At 38.1% G+C, this 21,150-nt stretch overlaps 1 protein-coding gene across 1 annotated transcript in view; it reads right to left on the minus strand.

Moving 5' to 3' along the window:
- Positions 1-1,052: 1,052 nt before the first annotated feature.
- Positions 1,053-21,150, minus strand: part of syn3 (synapsin III) — a 113,198-nt gene continuing 93,100 nt past the window's right edge. The window contains exons 7-14 of the mRNA XM_086146954.1: positions 18,050-18,112; positions 11,244-11,386; positions 10,049-10,123; positions 9,712-9,814; positions 4,409-4,540; positions 4,078-4,096; positions 3,768-3,924; positions 1,053-3,146 (exon numbers count right to left, since the gene is read on the minus strand). Of these exons, the coding sequence (XP_086003080.1) occupies positions 3,023-3,146; positions 3,768-3,924; positions 4,078-4,096; positions 4,409-4,540; positions 9,712-9,814; positions 10,049-10,123; positions 11,244-11,386; positions 18,050-18,112 (816 nt within the window). The 3' untranslated portion in view covers positions 1,053-3,022. The remainder of the gene's footprint in view (positions 3,147-3,767; positions 3,925-4,077; positions 4,097-4,408; positions 4,541-9,711; positions 9,815-10,048; positions 10,124-11,243; positions 11,387-18,049; positions 18,113-21,150) is intronic.

The following is a 21,150-nucleotide window of genomic DNA, read 5'->3' on the forward strand; positions in this document are numbered from 1 at the left end:
TTTTTATAATTTTTCCAGCACATTGTCATTTCCCGCAGAGCATTGCTGAACTTGAGGTAGTTTTGTAACTTTGTAACTCTGCTCCAATTGACTCTAACCTAGAGAAGAAATGTAGATACCTTAAGCGTCAGCAGGTGAAAGATAGAACTAAGCAAATTTCAATTTAACATCCGGTCACAGAAGGTAATCTAACCGGAGTGGAGCCTGACATGAGCTGGGATCGAAACACAAGAAGCTAAGAAAAAACGACATCTTGGTTGATCCTGACTGGTGTGACGCAAATTCCACTAACGCTTCTACTGTCACAGGGCACAGTGATTGGAGTTAACACGTCTGTTGATCAGTGACATCATGGCCATTATTGCGTGGCACATAAGGGTTAGTAAGTCCTCATTGTTTGGTTATGGCTTTTCATACTATAGTATTAGATACTTTACAGAAAGACAAAATGTTATGCTCGAAACCATTCCGGGGTTTTTCTTTTTTTTTACGGTGACGATGCAAAATTTGGTCCATTCCGACACAGTGCAAAAAAGGGATAAAAAAAGTTGCAAAAGTGCAAAATGACATATGCATCGATTCCAAAAGAAAACTAGATGGTAAAAATATTCTAATGCTTTCACCTAATGTGGAAAACAAAATATATATAATGATATAATATACTGGAAGTAGAACTGAGACTTTCAGATGATGTTGCTATCACAACCACCGCGTTTGCTTTTAGCACTTCTGATATATCAGCTGGTACTTTTTAAATGAGTTGATAAGTTCCATCTTCGTCTCAACTAAAATATGAGTTTGAAGCTGCACGTTCTGTAAGGAACAGTTTTCTGGTCAGTGTCACACATCCTGTATCTGAACAACAGACACTTTTAGGTACACGTTTTTCATTTTGTGTTCATCAGAGCTGAGTCTTGCCATGGCTCAGGTTAAAAAGAGTTAAATCCTTTCTCATGCTCCTCTGTGGACTTTTTTACTAAGTGTAGCAGAGAACTTAAACCGTGGATCATGAGTAAGGGCAAACAATTAAGTTGCAGATTTGAAAATATAGATTTTTTTTCTTATTCCTCAATATTGTATCATCCCATTGAAGAGATCTCATCCAAATTTCACAATATCTGGCAACAAAGACCACCATTTAGAATTAATATTCTATTTTAACAAAATGCAAAGATTAGAATACGTGATTGAAAGTACAGTTAACAGCTTTGCAGGGTTTTAATAACACTGGAGGGCCCAGTCTGACAACAAACTATCTTGAGGTAATTATTTGTAGTTTTACACTCAAAGATACAAAAGTGGTATTGATGTTCAGACCTAAACACATTTAAAAAAACGGCACACTCCGGATGGAGACGTTTCCCTTGCAAATGTTTTCTGGTGATTACAATGGTTTCAAGCATAAACCCATTTTTCTTATTTTGTCGTATTTTCTCAAATGGAAATTGAACGCGTATTAAATAATGGTTCTTTATATCTATGTAAGTCAATATCTGGCAAAATATTCAGTCAGTCGATGTGAAATGAAACTGCTACAACATTCACGATGTATATCCTATAACTGAATTAGGTGATGACAGAAGAACCCCCACTCCCCTAAAAAAGGAAAAACAAACAGATAGAGAAACAGACAGGCACGCGTGCACGCACGCACGCACGCACACGCGCACAAACACACACACACACACACACACACACACACATTTTAACCACAGAACTGATGAATAAGATAAAAATAATTGTGATCACTAGCTTCCTTTAGGAATCAAGACTATTGTTGCAAGGATTTGCACCACATTATACATCTAAAATGAAAATCCTGGCATATTGTTTAATATCTGGACCCATGAAATTAAGTTTTTCTTTCCGGTGGAACAATTGAGATGGGATTGTGAATGAAAATGGTTTCTTTGCTCATCTTCAGCTGAGGAGTCAGTCAGTCTCTTTGCACAATGAAAAGCTACAAATTGATCAATGAACACAAGTTCATTTCATAAGTTCAGGACATGAGTGGGCTTCTTTACGAAAATACCAGTTTTTAGATATTGTATCCTCATTGCTCACCTTGACACACACAATTCTAGTTATGACACGATTCCTTTCACACTCATCCGTGTCACTCATAACGCACAAAAGGCTAAGAGAATGAAAGCCTGGAGGAAGATCTGAGCCGTGGTGGAAGACAATGGCTGAGAGCCAGTACGATGTTTGCACCTTGTAAAATCACAAGCTCCAAGGTCTCAAAGCCATGTGATTGTTTCCTTGACCCCGCATATTCTGGATTTTTTTCTTTCGATTTTATCAAAAAGCACTTTGGTAATATCAGGCAAAGGTAGAGGAGTCACTACTAAAGCCAGTGTGTGTATACAGCAAACGGATGTCTGAGAAATGTAGCTGCTGGCAACATGCTTGAAATCGCTTGTGAGCCGTGAGGATTCGATGGGTTTCTGATGAGTTTACTGGTACGGTGGCGGTGGATCTGAATATTGCTGTGGACATCGGCTAAAACATGTCAGTGAAAATAAATAAGAATATAAACACATTAACAGATATACAGTTTCACTTGCTGGACTAAAAGAATGCAGTATAACAACTATATAGCAAGCAGTAAGAATGAGTTATGATCATCAACTGGGATTATTTACCACAAAAAAGACCAGGCTGTGAACACTGATGGCAGATCCTAATTTTGGTGTCCTTCAATAAGGAATTTAAGTTTAAGTCTTTAATAGCAATGAAAAAAGCTGACATCGTACTTGTATGGAATTACTGTAGTTGTTCAAATCTGAATGGCGCTTTGTTTGAATTTTGTACTTTTGCACTCATGTCACATGTTTTCAACACTCCTGCAGAGAAACACGTGCAATTGAAATTGATCTGAAGTCAAGTGGAAAATGGATTGGTAATGTCAGAAAATGACCAGAAAGCTGAGCCTATGAGGAGAAAGGTATGTCCTCCACTGCTTAGCCAATCTCCTTTTTTCTTTTTTTGAACCAGATGACTGACAGGATGTAAGAGACTGTTAGTCTGAGAAGAGACTAGCAAAGGACTGTCGGAGGCTGCGGATGGTCTCAGCTTTGGCCTCATCATCAGTCAGGGTCCCTCGCAATGTCTCCGTAAAAGTATTGGTCAGCGACTGGGATTTGCTGTACAGCAAAAAAAAAAAAAAAAAAGATTTTTTTTTTATTAAGGTTTTAGAAAAGAAACCCAAATTTTGTAAATCATTGTGAAACAACAGTTAAAATACATTGCTAGCTTTTGGAGAACATATTCTGTTCTAAATTCCTATAGTAAGAGAACAAGATAGTTGACCTTTTCATCCTTGTGCAGCAGAAAAGAGTTGTAGACCCTCCCTTGTTAAGCTTTAGGAATTCTATGATGTCTGTTTTCAGAGTATACTTAACTGTATACTCTGATAACAATAGTAATAACAAAAATATAGTAATAAAAAAAACCCAATACCAATCTCCTTTTCCTTTTGGCTTTTCCCTTCAAGAGTCGCCACAGTGAATCAACCTCCTGCATTTATTCCTATTCTCTGTATCTATAATAATAATAATCATCATGTTAATTATTATATTATCATTATTATAGATAATTATGATAATAATCAGCATAATCATCGTACCGTTTGCTCTTTTAAAAGTAAGAATTCCTGCTGATGGTTAATAATTAAAAAAACATCTAGCAGCATGATTGAACTTTTGTATGTTTTCAAACATATTCCCTGCTTTTCTGACTAACAATCAATGATGACAACTCCTCACTTGAGCTGTGGTGACTGTTTCTGAGCTCCAGTTCCAGAGGGGGCAGGGATGGGCCCAGGCTGGAATGCCTGGCTGGGTGAAGTGGTGGCTGAACGGGCACGCTGAGGTGAACCTTGGGCTGACTGGGAGGGTGAGGCGGAAGCAGAGCGGTGTCCTCCTGTGGCATGTGCATGTGTGCACGAACACACACAAACACACACAAACACACACGCGCACACACACACACACACACACACACACAATTTTTGACAACAGTGCAGCGGCAGCAGGCAGGACTGTTGCAGTAAATACAAGGATAAGAAATGTTCACCTCGTCTTGGTTGTGTTGACTGTGAACCAAGGAGAAAAAGAGGGACACATAGAGGTTAACAGAGGCAATGTATTAAAGAGATCATCATAGCAATTTTTTTTTTTTTACCATTTCTCGTATCTTTTATGTCTCCAAATATGTTATTTCCTGCTTCAAATTATAGACATATTGGTGATTATACAGTTTCAAGACAGCAAACATTAAATTATCCAAACACAGCACTTCTGTTATTGAGCTGATATACTGGGTTTTATGGTGGATCCAACACAGTGATGGTATAGTCATAGTGGCAGTAACAGTTGACGCTGCTCTGTGAGTTGCACCATTGTACCTTGACAGAGGATGGCTGGGGGGTTGAAACTCCCAGCAACACCTGTGACATTTTGTGGATGACCAGATCCATGATCAGCTGTTTATCCTCCTCCACATGTTCACCAATCAGAGGCATGGAGCTGTCCATCACCTGCATGCATGTGGAAACAACCAGTCATGTGGGGGGGATCGAGAAAGAGAGTTGATCAGTAAGCTGGAATACCCACACCTCTGTTCCTCCACTAGATGCCAGTCTTGTATCTTCTAATTCAGAGGCACTGTTAGCTGTTTCTAAGACCTTGGATTATGACTCTATTGACTCGGTGTTGAATTTCAAGCAGACGATTTGAGAAACAATTTTATGATGGGATGTTCTGAGGATGATTTTAACTTTTATGTCTGTTCCTATGCGCTACCATGCACCTCTGAAAGCTTTTCATATGTCCTTTGTATCCTCTTTAAAGCAACAAATCCGACTCTGTCATGTATGTTTTTTCTTGTAAAATGCAATATTTCATAAACAAAAAAACAAAGGGAATTCCTCTCGGAGTAGAGAAGAGGATGATGGATTAAGTTCCTTTTTCTTCAGTCCTAGATGTACTATTTATCTGTGCCAGCCTTTAATGGGCAAAAGAAACTACATTTCCTGCAAGCAAATAACAAATGTGGCTCTGTGTATAAATATTATGTTGTCCTGGGTATAACTTGGAATTCACAACACACAAATAATTAACCTGAAAACAAAACAAACGAGAAAAAAAGGAAAAAAAAAAACAAAAAAACTTTCCAGCCACTGCAGCTGAAGTACATGTGCACGTGTACTGGAGAACCATAACACATGAGACTCGGGGACACACTGTCCTCCTCCCTGAGGACCAAAACAAACAGGAACAGGGAAGTGTGGCTGCTGACTCTACTGGCTCTAATGCAGATGCCCGATGTGGTGATGAGGCTGCCGCACCACAGACTGGGAACACATTAGCTTGCTTAGGCAGATCATTTGGTTTGAGAGTGTGTGTCACACACCGTCAAATCATGTGCAACAGGCAGCATGCACGGAGCCCATTCCAAACATTACTCTAGCTCTTCATTTCACTGTCAACTAAATCAATAAAACCAAAAGTAACAGCATAAATATGAAATATACCAATACAATAATTGAGAAATAATACAGCATCAATGTTTTTTGTTATTTATTTATTTTTCTTTGTTAGGCAGTTTACCAAATATGTATGTTAATTAATAAGTTAATTTGTTTTTTACGTTACACTTCTTCAATTCAGAACTGAAGAAGCCTCTTGGATGAGGGGTGAAACATCTTCAAGAAATTCAAGTCCAGTCGCAACGACAAGAATTACTATATCATATTATAGTGACTATTTCAACAAGAATTACTATATTATACAGTATGTATTACTATATCACTAAAGTAATACTATTAAAGCAGCACTGCCATTTAAATAGTTTCTAAAAAAAAATACCTTTACCTCTTGCTATAAGAACTTCTGTGCAGTAAAAAAAACTTTCCTTGCCCCCTGCACAATCAGCAACAAATCAACAAATGAACATGTTGCCTGAATGACTGCTTGAAAAACAGCTCAGTCAGGATGTGAAGCAAGTACTACAAATTTGGTCACTGAAGGTACAGAGGCACTAAATGCAGTAACCAGTTTGTGGAGGCAGTGACTGTGACCAAACATCCAAATTAAAATGATTAAGCTAAGCTATCTAGCCCGCTCTTCATTGAGCCCTTCCTGATGCTAGATCCTGCTCCAACAAAACGTTTCATGTGGAGGCACAGCAAACCGCAGAAGAATTGATTTGTAAAAATATCCAGACAAAAATGCCTCAGCATACATCGCACAATCCAAAAGGAGACCTGAGAGAACTTTGGAAATCCAGGCTGATTTCCCAAAACCACTACCCTTCCAAAAGAACCCTGTAAATCTCTTCTCTTTTTCTGTGCGCCCAGCTTCTTGGCGAGGGTCTGGTGGTGAGGTGGGGTGTGGCGTGGTGTTTAGGCCAGTTGGGTCACCGCCACATGGGAATGAGCGTTAGCCTGGCAAATGACTGCCAGGCCTCAATTCAAACGGCGTGCGGCGGCAAGTGGAGCCAGGATCCACCCTGCTGATTTATTAGGATCCAGAGTCGTCCAGCAGGAGTGTAGTGCTACTGGCCTTTCGGCTCCAAACACTGAGGTGTTATTCCACACCTCCTTTGAGCAGACTTTGCCATGTGTGTTTTAACTGTGCAAGCCATGTGGTCATTAAGAAAAAATGAAGTTGTTACATAAATGCATATAAACAATAAATTTAACTGGGAATCTGACTCTCAACTTCTCATATCATATCATATCATATCATATCATATCATATCATATCATATCATAACATATCATGCCCTAGTTCAAGCAAATATCTTGCGAATATCACATTCGTCATATCAATATTATGTTGTGCTGGGCTGTTGATTCATTACGGTGGAGTTGAGTCCAAATGTTAGGATGGGTTGCGTGGAAACCCAGTAATACAAAGGAAACGCCTCCCTCTTTAACTACACCAGAGATGTTAAAATTAGCAGGCGTTGACTCAACTTTAGCTGTCGCCAGGCACTTTTATTTAAACAGCTGAAAACATATATTTTATGATTTTTTTTTTTTTAATGAATGGATGGACCTGATAAATATTTCACTCTCAGCAAAGCAAAACAGATATGATTAGCAGAGGTCGAAGAACTAACTTTCTACAGCCGGGCTCTGGAAATATGTAGATTGAAGCGCATTATTCTTAGTCAAGACAGACTGTGATACCTGAAATAGTCTGTCATGGCAAATTGCACGGCAAACTGTCATGGAAAACTCCTTACTCCGGACATTTTATCCCTTTTTTTTCCCAGCAAGATATATTTATTTCACTGCCTTGAGAGAATGGCCGTTAGTGGCCTAAACATTACCTGTTTAGTTTAAATCATTGTTCTTTCTCTTTCTTTCATGTATTGTTGAATATTTTGAAATTGTAGGAAAAATGCCATGAAAATTATATGGGGGAATAAGGGGAAAGGAGAAATATGGATAAGAGGAGGAAAAAGAAGTGAGAAACTGCATCACATTTAAAGATGCAGCCAGAACATTTGTTGAATATTAAATTTGGTAAAAAACAAAGAAACCTTACAATTGAAGTTATTTAATTTTAAATTTGACAAGAACAAAAGATGGAAAAATATTGCGATATTACAGGAGATGGATTGTTTAAGGGTTACCGAGCAATACTGCTGTTCACAGACTGAATGAGTTTGTCTCTTTACTTCAAATTGAAGGCACTGAGACGGGAAAGAGAACGCCATATTAATATTTCCCCTCATCTTCATATAGATATCAAAATGTGTATCAGATCACTTCACTGTTAAATAAAACAATCCTGTTATTCATGTTGTTGCCTTGAAAAATAAGACAAGACGGTTGTCAAGGCCCACATCCTTCTGGAATGTGCTTTATATTGTTTTTAACAGCAGTCAACTTTTCATGGCCGACGTTTGTGTTCAGCAACAACAAAAAAAGTTCCCGCTGTGATGAACAGACTCTGCCTGCATTAATTCAGTCCCAAGCTGCAGAAGGCTTCCAAAAGAAAGGCAGATAGCGAGAGGGCGCAGAGGAGGCTGAACTGTTGCTCATGAGAGCATAGTTTACACTATGGCACTGATTTCTCAGCATGGTTTTTAGACAAGTCTTGAGGGAGCTGGTGGATGTTTCCTGAAATAGTTTTAGATACTAAAAAAGAGGCTTAGTTTCTCAGTAATGACCTCACCCTGAGTATAGATAGAAAGAAAGAGGAGTGATGTCATACTCTCAGCCCAAATATGGACATATCAGATGAACCAGACCAGCACGTTTCCTTAGATTTGAAGACATAAAAGGCTGTTGGAAAATAACTGATTACCACGGGAACAATGTGTCCCCTGCTCACGAGACACAAAATCAAGGCTTCTTACAGCAACTGTGCAAGGCTTTTCTGAGATTTCCTGTTTTCGGCTAACCTAAAATGCCAGGGCCGAACCTGTCTGAGCCGTTTACAAGGCTTTTATGTGCCAGTGGAGGAAGTGACAAGGGTGTCAGCGGAGTGAAAGCTTTCCATCGGAGAGAGAGAGAAAGAAAGAGAAAAAGAGGAAAAAAAAAGTAATGCTCCTTATTCAAATCACAATTGTCTGTCTTCTCGCTCTTCTTCACCCCTTTTTACGTCTATTTTCAGATTCTGCACAAATGGAAATTGGGTTTCTCTGCCTTGGCTGTGATGAATTTCATTCTTTGCTATTGATGAATATTGGAGCAAAACGGCAGTCGGAATCAAAACTTCATTCATGAACTCAACTGGGCAGAGAAATCAACTCATAGGCACAGTTCAGACACATATTTACATTGATTTGGTTAAACCTTTCTCACCTATCAGTAAACCTAAGATGCCTTAAATACAAACAACATTCAAAAGAATGACTTCAGTTACTGCGACTTCGGTTTCAAAATATTATGAGAATGTATTTCAGTGACATTTTGCCTTTTCGAGTCCAATTTTGAATTTACAAATTTAGCATGAACAGTCATCTGCTAGTAGTTCGATTTGACTTAGATACAATAGGTACAATACAACACAGGTAAAATATATATATAAGGCATATAAGGTAAAATACATCACTGAATTTTGCAGCTGAAGGCAAACCCATACACCGGGATGCTAGCTGGAGTTGGTTTATATTTTTTACATTGATGACAGATATTATGGCTTTATCCGAATATGTAAAGTGAAAGACTCTCAAGAACAGAATGTACGATTAAAAAAGTTAATATTTGCTAAAATGATTGGCCTCGTGATAAAAGACTTCAATAATGAAATAATGAAAAAAATAATAAAATAATAATAAAACTTTTTTCCTTGACATCATGCCTTGCTTCTGATGGTATAGGAGCAGAATAGATGACAAAGCATTTCTTTGATATCAGGCTTTAGAAATGTTGATGGATTTGAAATCACGGATGTTCTTTTCATTCTTCTACCCATGTTTGGTCTACGGACTAATCATTCTTTCAAGGCTCTGATGATTGTGCCCAATCATGTCTGGCTACACCCTTCCTTGTTGATTTTCACCATGATATGACAAATAGTCAGCTATGTTATTGTTTACACTAAACTGTCATTTTAGCGCTAAGAAATAAAAAAACGAACTTTTACAAAGCTCCCTTTCTCTGCCGCTGATACCCTACGTGGGGTCCCAGTTCTGCTCTTTGAGCATAATATTCATGGTAGACAGTTTTTAAAGAAAAACAAAACTGACCTCAATTATATAGTCATTGCCATCTTTTCCATGGACAGCCTTCACTGCACAGATGTCGAGGCCCCCAAACATTTTAGCGCAAGAATCCACCCACAGCCGGTATCTGGAACACAGTGACAACAACAACAACACCCAATAAACCTTAAATCTATTTAGATAAATGATGTGTTGGCTGATAGAAATTCTGACAGCTTGCAGTCATGCTGGTTCTGTTGCCTTCTTTTTGTTAAATATATCGTGATTGCATCTAATAAAGGGCGGCTTGTACATATTTGGGACTTTCACAGGACACGAACTGTGACTAAATGTAAATGTGAGACTCATAAAAAGATCTTACCTGTCAGTCATGGCAATCTGTTCCAGCATGGCAGAGCCTGTATTCGCCTTCCAATTCCCAGAAATGGAAGTTCTCCTGTAAATTCACAGGAAATGAATCAATCTTCTTCCAGCTGGAAAGTCACAGTCGGATTCTGTCCCTTGCAACTCATGCTTGTACAGAAAATCTATGGGGAGATGTTTAGTCATCGCTGGTGATGGCTACAACTCCCACCTGCATTATTTTTGTGTCGGAGGCACTTAAAAACATTCCTTCATGGTGAGTCTGGGGGCACAAGGTAAGATAAGTCTTGGTTACTCCATTCATCCGCTCTTGGTCATGTAATTCTTCAGAAACTTGACACGAGATAAGGTGTACACCCATGCACTGTTGCTATACACTCTGGTGAATTTACAACGCAAACTCTCCAAATTGGTGTGAGGAACTGAGGGAGAAATGGGACACTGAGTGTCCTGACAAGAGTGCAAGCATTGTCTGCCTATTCTTGAAAACAACATTTGAAATCCAAGCTACTTATTCAAAACATTTTTCATGTTGGGTATTTTTAAACCGTTGGAGGGGGGGTCATGTGTGGGGCTTTATTACTGATCATTACCATGTGAGCAAAAACTTGACAGGCAGTTTAAGGACGTCAGGTTAAGGGTAAGGTACTTATTGGTTGTTATAGTCAGGAACTTAGGTTTGATGGTTAATTAGGGTAAGTGGTAAAAGAGGTGAGCTAGTTGTGACTGGTTTCATGTTGTTTTATGTTCTTCAGCTGTACTACAACACTAACCCCCTGGACTTGCAAGAGGAATCTCCTTTCCCTCCTCAATGGGGAACGGCTATGTGTATTTTTAACCAGATCTAAACATCATCTTAATTATAGCAAGATTCAACAGTTAAGGAGAGATTCCATAATTCTTTTGAAATTTCGTTAGTTAGAAAGGGCATTTTTGGGCGTGTTTTTCCAAGAAGGGTGTAACAATGTAATAATGACTACTGAGTAACATAATTATGTGGAATGAGCCACAGTCATGTAAACTATTTGCCTGAAAATGTGCACTGGTTTAGTGTGCATTGGTTTGATGACTTATACTTAGATTGATTCTGTTTAGATCCTTGACAACAATGAGTCATGTGAGTAGCAACGGGAACCATTATATTAAAAGGAAATGACAACATTTTGAAATTTTAGGTGTGTTCTTAAACTCACATGTAAGCTTTGTAGTTGTTGCCAATCTTCTGGATGCGAATATCATACTTGGACTGGATGTAGGGTTCGGTGGTGGCGTAGGTCCCAGCCAGAGCCACCACACTGGTAATATCCTGGAAGTCCTGTTGGTTTTCAACTTTGATCTGTTGGAGAGAAGCTGTTTGTTAGCGAGCATTTAATTACAAGTATTCTACCAAAGCTGGTGGCGTTCTCTTCGAAATACCACAGGAATTTCACACTTGTACACAGGCAGGATAATGAAGGCTCCCTGGATGGAAACATTTGCAGGGGTGACTTTGAACTACGTCACCTCATCCCAATCAAGTTATTAGTCTGTAGACTGGCGACACAGGCGGAGGGGAAATGGCATAATGGCAGCCTGCTGACAAAAGACATACCTGTCACTTAGGGGGAGGTGGAGGGGTTGAGTCCTTACTCTATAATAATTGGAAAACAATAAAGTTTGACATGAGGACTCTCATTGACTTCTTCACTACAGTTCCTAGCCAACCTTGAATAAAGTAATGTTATGCAATGATACTTCCAAAGGCAGAAAATTTACAGTTTACCTCAATTATGTGTCTACATGGAAGTATTTCTTCAGGTCACGGGAAACTGTTTTGTCAAAGAGACAGAATGATTTCCTCCAGAGCCTCTACTCTCTCATCATTGTTATTTTTGACAAAACAACAAAGAAGAAAGTGAAATAACCAGGCCGACAAAAGACTCCAAAATATGCTCTAAACAAGGCTTATTATCATCTACAATGTCAGGAAACTTTGGTTAATCTTCACTGACAATGCAGTTATTTCTCTCAGAACATTCAGTTTAAACTGAGAGGGTCATTTAGGGTTTGAATGATCTGAAAATACACACACACTATGTAGCTGTATATATGACTTTGTTAGAATCATGACACCTAAAAAAGAGGTGTCATACAAACCCAGTACATCTTTGCATTGTATGGTGACATAATTAATTGTTTTTGATAATTTCTTAGCAATTTACTCCTGATTTTCTGCTAAGATTGAACTTGTTGAATGGATGAATAGATTGAAAAGGATTGATTTAATATATGTTTTGAGTATATTTTTCTGTAATTGCCTTTTGTTGTCAAGTAATTTACTGATAATTTCCTGTTATCTTTAAAGACCATATTATTCTGACATCTTTACATGTTTTAATGCATTGTTGGCTCATTTTTGAATACTTTTGAACTTTCAAAATACTTTGAAAACAATATTTGAATTTCATTTAACATTTTTTTTGAAAAGTAAATATTTTTAAATGGTGGTTGTTTGATACCTGCAAAATATTTTAGAAAATTCTGTATCAGATAACCACGTTCGGGAACTCTTACCAAACACATCAATCATCAGTGACTCAGAGAATAATGTCCTGTGTGTGAAAGAAGCTGTGAGGCCACAGAATACTGTTAATGACACATAAAAATGTTCAGTTCGTGTTTCTATTTGAAATAAGTGAAAGAATCATAGCCCTCCTTGTGCAGCCCCCTACCGCGTCCCAGTGATCTTGAGAGCTATGTTGTCGGGGGCTTTATGCCCCTGTATGGGTCACCCAAGGCAAACAGGTCCCAGGTGAGGGACCAGACAAAGCGCGGCTAAGAAGACCACCCATGAAGAGTAAAGACTTTGGACCCAGTTTTCTCTTGCCCCTCCAGGTGCTGCCCCCGCGACCCGACTCCGGATAAGCGGTGGAAGATGGATGGAAAGGATCATTTAAGCAACTTGTGTGTATCCTGCTGGAATAGAACAAAGGAAACCCAAACAACTGTAACCCAAATGACGCAACCCTTCTAATTCTCTTACTTTATTCAAGTAAAATAAAAGAAAAAAAAAAGAGAAAATGGAAGTCCGCCCAGAATGACAACAAAACCGTAAAAGATAATTTTACTATTTTCAACGAGTGTCTATATAGTTTGATGGTCAATGTGGTCCAATAATCAGCACTGTTGCTTTAATGAATAATAACATAATATGGTTATATGGAGCCACATTTGAATCAGTATCAGTTCGAGTGGAGCAACAACAAAAGCGATTTTTCTTGATTTTTCTCTGACTAGAAACAGCGTTGAACAATTGAATCTTATATTACAATGGATCCCAATAGTACTGTACATGCTGTACATTCTTCTGCTGTCCTCTATAACCCTTCCCTTTCCTGTTTATTCCATTTTCTTGCATCTCGTAATAGCGGTTGAGGATATCCCTCGAAACAGAAAATATCTCACTCGCCTCAAACTTTCAAGTCCTTTGACATTTCAGTCATCCATTGATGTTTATAGGATTGTTTCATACAATGACTATAACAGATAGTGTGTGGTAGCAAGTTTTCTCACTACTTGAAGTTGTCATTGCAAGGAAATTACAACATCTAGAATTTTGTTAGGAAACAAGTCATGCTTCATAATGTGGACAAAGCTAATTGTACATACAAGGGCAAATGATGCCCCACTTTATTTTGAGTATATTTCTCAAAATCAATACAAAAGAACACCCATTGATTCCCATGTATTCTTTATAAACTCCTCTTCTATCTCCAGTGGCAACTGAAGCCTACCTAGCACACATCTGATGTGTTTATTCTCTGGATCTGAAGTTGAGGGGAAGGTTTTAAAAATTGCATCCTGGTGTAGCCGCATCGTTGCGGAAAAGAAAAAAGTCACGGAAAAATATGTAAACAGATTTATTTAGGGACGTCTCCCTTTAACCCTGTCACCCTCAAAAAACAATAGATCACTTATCAAATTGGTATTTTGGTCCTCGGTTTTCACAAGCCCACGTCATGGCTGGAAAAAGGCACTGTTTTCCAAAGTAAATATACCCACAAGATAAACATAAATGTACTTACTGAGGTGAGTCCCCTAAGCCACATCTCCCTTATTACTGCAGTTTCCAAAGTTTATGGTCTGTCTACCAGTGAAGCCAAACTAACTGATGAAAAAAATAGCCCAAAAAGGATGCACTCCACAACTGAGCAACTTTGAAGAAGGAAAAATACAAATGAAATAGACGTTGATGTTGAAATCCACTTTGGGTCTGACATTAAACTCCAACACAGAACATAAACCAGGAAAAGAAAATTAAAGAAATTCAAATAGCATATTATGAGGTTGACTACATGGTGAAATAGTTACTTGACAAATTGGCAGTCTTAGTATGCGCAAACATCAAGATGTAAAGCAGGTTAATAATGCGTGGAAGGGTTGGTTTCAAGGTTTTGGGAACAATATGCTTTCCTTTTCAGCCACCGTGCTGCGACAGACTGTCAGGTGTGGAGTTGGAAATTGTCAAATTTCCCTTAATTGGTCCAAAAATTATCATTCAGTGACTGCAAAATAACTGATCATTGTGAAGAGTCTGTACCTACAATATTATGACAGGCAGAGCAATTCAATACTCCTCCACTCCACTGGATGGCAGCTGTATTAAGTAATAGCGTTAAATGTACTAACATTTTTATCTGGTTGGTTGTCTCGGGATATTTTTTCATCAAAATACTGTGCCATGCCCCCAGAAAGGTTTAAAAACACTGCTGTAATTAAATTGCTGCGATCACCCTCTGACACAATCGGAAATCAAACCATATGTGATTACCAGAGGTGTAGACTCAAGTCATATGAGGCGAGTCTGTAGTAATTCATACAAATTCAAACTCAATATGAGACTTTAAGAGCCACAACTAGACTTTGACGTTAAAACCAATGACTTTGCTTAGAACTGAGCCATTTCAGTTTATCCCTCTGTTGAACACACCACACTTTGAGACTTGGAACTTATACTTGGGACTCTATTTATTAGTGTAAGTGTGTCAGCAACATATTGCCTGAACTCAAGTAACTGTCATTTCTCGTGATGCCTTCAAAAGATCAAACCCAGACTGTAGCAAGTCCTGAACTGTCCAAACAATTGTGCAACTCATCAGAGTACTTAAACAAACTGTAATGGTACGAGATGAGAAATGAAAAGGTATTCAGCAAGAGAAAGAGGGATAAATCTCTGGAAAATCTCATGTCGCATGAAGTTAAATACAGTCTGACCAGTCTAAAAACATGGCATTGGAAACATGAGCTTAACTGACAGCGACATCAATATTTGTTTAATCCAGCCGCATCTGAAAACAGCTCAGGAATATTGGGATACGAGGGGCTCCTGGTTGGTCTCTAATTTGATTTCTGTCAGCGAATGATTATTGCAACAACTCTGTCTTTAACTCAATTTCCTGTCGGTCTTGTGACATTAAAACTTTACACCGAAGCTGAGAGTGAGGCTCAAAGCAGGATGTGGCTGTGAATATGGCTTTCTAAACCTTTTTCCACAGAGTAAAACTATGCATTATTATTGAACGATGGTTAGCCTAGTTTTCAAACTGTCAAAAGAAAAACTCTTCCAAAGAGCTCTGATTTTTGATCGCAATATTCAGCTAAAATATATATATATATATTGAAAGCCGGGATTCCCTTCAGGAGCACACAATGACTAAGCAGCTAGGCCAGTACCAAAATATATATCTGGTCATAATAATAATAAAACCAGCACCACAAAGGTGGGCACTAGATTTCTACATACCCCGTTGAAAATTAATACAGTACAAATAACTTCTCATTTCATCTCTTTTTTAGAGGGCAGGCAGCCAATGAGATCCCCCATATCAGCTCTATATCTTTTGACTTACTGCTATTCATTTTAAGATGTTCACATTTTATTGAACAGAGTCTCCCTTTCCATGGCAAATCATTTGCTTTAAGCCAGCAAACACCTGAATCACTTTTTTTACAGGCTTATCCCTGTGTTTAGATTCAGAGGTAATAATTCTTCGGTTACAGCAGTGCTTAAAATCTGTGTAGGTCAAAGTTTGCTCCAAAGCAGGATTTTTGTTTTATTATACTTTATTAATCACCTGCAGGAAATTCCTTCTCTGCATTTAAACCATCATGGATGAACCATGAGCAGTTGGCTGCCATCTAGCGGCGCCAGATGGCACTTCGACAGACTAGGAGGAGCCGGGAATCGAACCAGGAATGTTGGTTCCAAGGAAAATCGCTGTGCAGATCTCTAAGATCTGCGTTTCAGAGAAGGTTATTTACATAAATTTGATTATTAATATATATATTATAACTGCTTCTATGGTTTGTGATGTTATACCAGATATGCCTAAAAAATGTAGTAACATTAAGGTGCCACATCTGGCACCTTTATAAAGGTTTCGCAATTGGTTGGGTGTTTGTGTGCTTTGCAGGAGTTTTTGTAAGCTGTAAAATGCATTCACTTCCCGCATAGTGAAGGGTGTTGGACAAAAGCAAACAAAACATCAGTGGCTTGAGTCCCACGTGTTTTCATGTGTTCTCTGAGCTCTGCAAGGTTGTTGGGGTTAAACAAGGTCTTGGTCTACAAGGGCGTGCCAAGTGCCCCCCGAGACTTATGGGAAATTCTATAGTATGTCTGGCTGCTGAAAAAGGAAACCAAGCCCATCCAGACAGACGGGGGAACGTAGGAAGTGTCTACCTTGTGAATCTTAATTTCAGACAGGGAAAAGTCAGTAAGTGGGTTCAGGAAAAAATTGCATTGATGTTGTTTTTTGCAAAATTGCAAATATATTAACTGTCAAAAAGTCTGCTCCTTAAAATATTGAGACAAACTTTTCTAATACAAAATTTCAATAATAAGCCCCATCCCTTCACTGATAACACAATTTACCTTAAAAAAATATCCGTGTCAAGGAAACATGAAATGTATTATTGAAGTATGAAATAAAGAATGATAGATCATGAATTCTGATAGAAATATAACAATTGATTATTAAAATGAAGTCAAATAACTGATGTTCTGGTTTTATTTATTTTTCAAAACCTCTCAAGATCCAAAAATGTATGTTTGGAAATTCGAGACATTTCAAAGTATTTGAATGAAAAAAGGAAAAGTGTAGCAAAGTATGAAGGCCGCACAGTCGAATTCTTCTGCATTCTCCTCTAAAAAGATGATAATCTGCTGAGTTAGAGTAAGTCCAAGAGCAGACAACACATTTTACAACCTGTTTATACCTTAGATTTGGCAGACTGGGAAGATTTTCAAGATGAGTTGGGAGACTGCTCTTGTTTGCACAAACAAAGACAAGCAAAGCTTTTCGATCTCCTCCTCACATCTCAGTCTTAAATTAGTCAAGGCAATGCTGATAATATCACATGACTGATTTGAATAACTATTCTAGCTCTATAATGTGAAGTTGCTGCAAACAGTTGCTGAGCTCATCTTAATTAATATAAACAGACTCAAGATTCAAAGAGTTTATTATCATATGTACAGTGTGGAAATGTGTTTCCCTATACTTACCTTGGTGTCGACAGTGCATTTGTATTCGTATTGACAACAAATAGGTAGTGTGAACATTATTATAAATATGAACAAGAAAACCATTGAATGCAGCTAGAGATTTAAAGAGTTTTTTATAAACTGTTTTAAAATTCCCCTATTAAAGGTTACCTTTCACTTTCCCAGAGCTGTTTTTTCTCAACCAAATTCTATGTTACAGCTAATCACCTTTTGGAAGTAAAGTAATATTGGTGTTGCCTTTCCTAAATTGTGCTGTTACTTAAATGACAGTCTAAGCTTTTGCAATTAATCAGATATCAGTTCTTGGAGGGAATAGGTATAAGACTTAATAATACTGTACAAATTATGCCTTCCAGCTCAAATCAGGGTTCAGAGCATTAACAGTAAATGGCTGATTATGATGATATAAAAGGGGAAAGATTGGGATTACTAATATACAATATAGACATAACTCACCTTCCCCATGCCAGCGTGGGCATGGCCCATCTTCACCACCACTGGATAGGAAGGGGTTGAGACCTAAAAAGTGGGAGACCATCATACTATTAGGTGGTACGTACAAAAAGACACCTTTTATAGCAGGTTTATAAGTAGATTTGCCACAGCTGCATGTACATAAAAACACCCTTTATAGCAGGTTTGTAATTAGATTTCCAAGACAGGAGTATAACAAATGACATAGAAAGGAAACTGACTTTTTTAAAGACCATTTGTTTCTGAAGCATATTTTCTAGTACTAGGCAACAAAGCACTTCCTATACAGATCTCAGCAAAACAAGTTAAATCATGGTATTCCTAATTCCACGCAGGAGAAATCCATGTTGGATTATATGATTGTTATGTGTGGTTCCCCGAGACCTAACAGTGTTTTACTGACAGTCCCTGCTTTACACACAAGTGATAAAATAGAAAATTGCATATCCTAAGCTAGAAAGGTCACAGGTCAAGTTGGATGTCCACTGTTACAAAATCTTACATTTCTAACTTGCATTCATAAATCTAAATGAAGCCTCACTACTGATAGCACTTATATCTTCTGCTCTAAAGAAGATTTGCAGAATCAATAAAATGTGATAGAATCAGATCAATCTAATATTTGATGATCGAAAAGTGACATCACTTCTACTCCTTCACTGGAAACTCAAAAGTTGACAGTGAAATGCTAACATGTAATTATTTGATTTGCGTCTTAGGTAATAATAAACACAAGACACTAATGCTTTTCTCAATACACGAAATCTGTAAAACAGCATTTGATGGAAATACAAACTCATTTGCATTTACCATTTGCATGTTTATCAGAAAATACTGTTGAATTTGCAGCATGACTGCGCCCAAGTTTTGTGTCACTGCAGGTACGTTTTTTAAAAGAAAGTTTTCTGAAAATGAACTGCTGTGTCAAGGAATTAAGATGTTTCAGTGTCACCTGAAGTGGGTGCTAAATTTAGGCAATTTAGACAACAATTTAACATCAAACTTTCTGGTCCTTACATTAACAATTATTAATTGCTCATAGCTGCATTATATTGAAGGAAGAGAGAGGGAAATAAAAGGGTGCCACTTCAACCTCCCAGTTCTTGCCAATGTTGATGTTAACTGAAATGTGCATAAAATATGTTTGAACTTGTGCCCTTCATAGTACAAATGGACAATGATCCAAAACATACTGGTAAAGCAAAGAAGTGGAATATTCCGCAATGGCAGAGTCAATTACCAAATCTCAACCCAGTATAGCATGCATTTAACTTGCTCAAACAAAACATGAGGCAGAAAGACCCAACAAGCAACAATTCAAGACAGTTGTAGAAAAGGCGTGGCAAAACATCACAAAGGTAACCCAGCGTTTGGTGATGTCCATGGGTTCCAGACTTCAGGCAGTCATTGCCTGCAAAGGATTCTGAACAAAATATTGAAAAGTACTTACTTAAGGTTATGTTTATTTGTCCAGTGACTTTTGAGCCCCTGAAAATAGCTACAGTTCCTACATCTTTAATCCTATATTTTTGTTCAACCCTTGAATCAAACCTCAAAGTCTGCACTTCAATTCAGATGTAGTTGTTAAATTTCAAATCCAATGTGGTGGCATGCAGAGCCCAAATCATGAAGATTCTGTTACTGTCCAAATACCTCTGGGCCTAACTGTAAACACCACATCGAGGGACAGGCATGAGTGAGAAACTATTTCCCTTGCAAATGATTCAAATATATCTACAGGGTGTATAGAACCCTTGCCTTGTCGACAAAAAAAAAAAAAAACACTGTCTCCCATGCATCACCCTGAACTTAAAGGGCTCATTACAAAAAAATGAAAAAATGAAGTCAAGTTCTGGGAAGCTGGTTGGAAGACCACAGCTCAATGGGATTGGTTTGGACAAACCAGACGGACCGCAACCATGCTGTTTTTCATACATTGTAAAAGAAAAGTGGATGAAACGTCAACAGATTACTTCAAACCTCCCTGTGGTTTATACGCCCCTTGATGAATCCACTGATATGATTGTAAATGGGACCATAATACAATGAGGGACTTTTCTAGTTTTCAAAGCACTTTCATCAATACTGTGTGAAATATTTGGAGTCAATGCCAGGTTTGCAGCAATTATGACGGAATCTGGTGTAACCATCCAGAATTTCCCTTAAATGTGTGTATCATACAAACATATGCCATAAGTTACTATGCTCCAAAACTGTGACAGATATTTTCTCACATGGTTTAGAAATCCTCTACTGGCACCTCCAGGTGATGCCTTCAACAGAACATTTTGACAGAATATGTTAATGCCAGTGGCATGAGGCCAGGTCATGCATAGAGATAGACAGGCCAGCACAGAGAAAGGAAACACCCTAACAGCTGCTATCACTTTTTCCAAACCCTGTCCAGCAGCTAACACGGCCATCCATCCTTATGTTGCTGTCAACTTTGTTTCGTGCAAACGCCTGAGCAGATACAGAGGATGTGAGCGCTGCTTTTACTGACTGGTTATGACAGTACAACCCCGGCCAACACGCAGCGAAGATAAAAGTGTGCTCTAACTGTCTCTATTATCACCTCGATATTGCCAAAATACAGCCGAGAGACAAGGCTACACTTGGAGGTAAACTATTTAATCTGGTTTAAAACCTGGCCTGTAACATGAAGCTGTATCATATTTGGAAGTGTTATTTGAAATAAGACTACAGATACAAAGTCAATCATTGACCGAAAACTATCAAGCTTATGTTCCTAAGACTTACACTTTTTATTCAAAAACAATGAATCCCTTCTAGTCTGTTAATTCTAAGCTGGTGTGTAGCTTTATCTGTATACACTACCAAAGTCTATCCAATGACACTTCAAATCAAGAACACTTATTTATCAACTTGCAGTTTGATTCACAAAATGTAAAAAAAAAAAGAACAGCACACATCTGTTACCCAATGTCAATGACTTGAAATTCTCTACTATTTTTCAGAGTACAACTACATTCAGGGTGCCTTTCTAGTCCATTGCCATGTCATTATCTCATATTCATAGGCATTTATTAAAAGAGCTGACAGTTATTTCTGATCTCTTTTAT

This window comes from Fistularia commersonii, chromosome 5 (assembly GCF_037954325.1).
Source record: "Fistularia commersonii isolate RoL2024-O1a breed Wild chromosome 5, RoL_Fcom_v1.0, whole genome shotgun sequence".
NCBI classification, from domain to species: domain Eukaryota; kingdom Metazoa; phylum Chordata; class Actinopteri; order Syngnathiformes; family Fistulariidae; genus Fistularia; species Fistularia commersonii.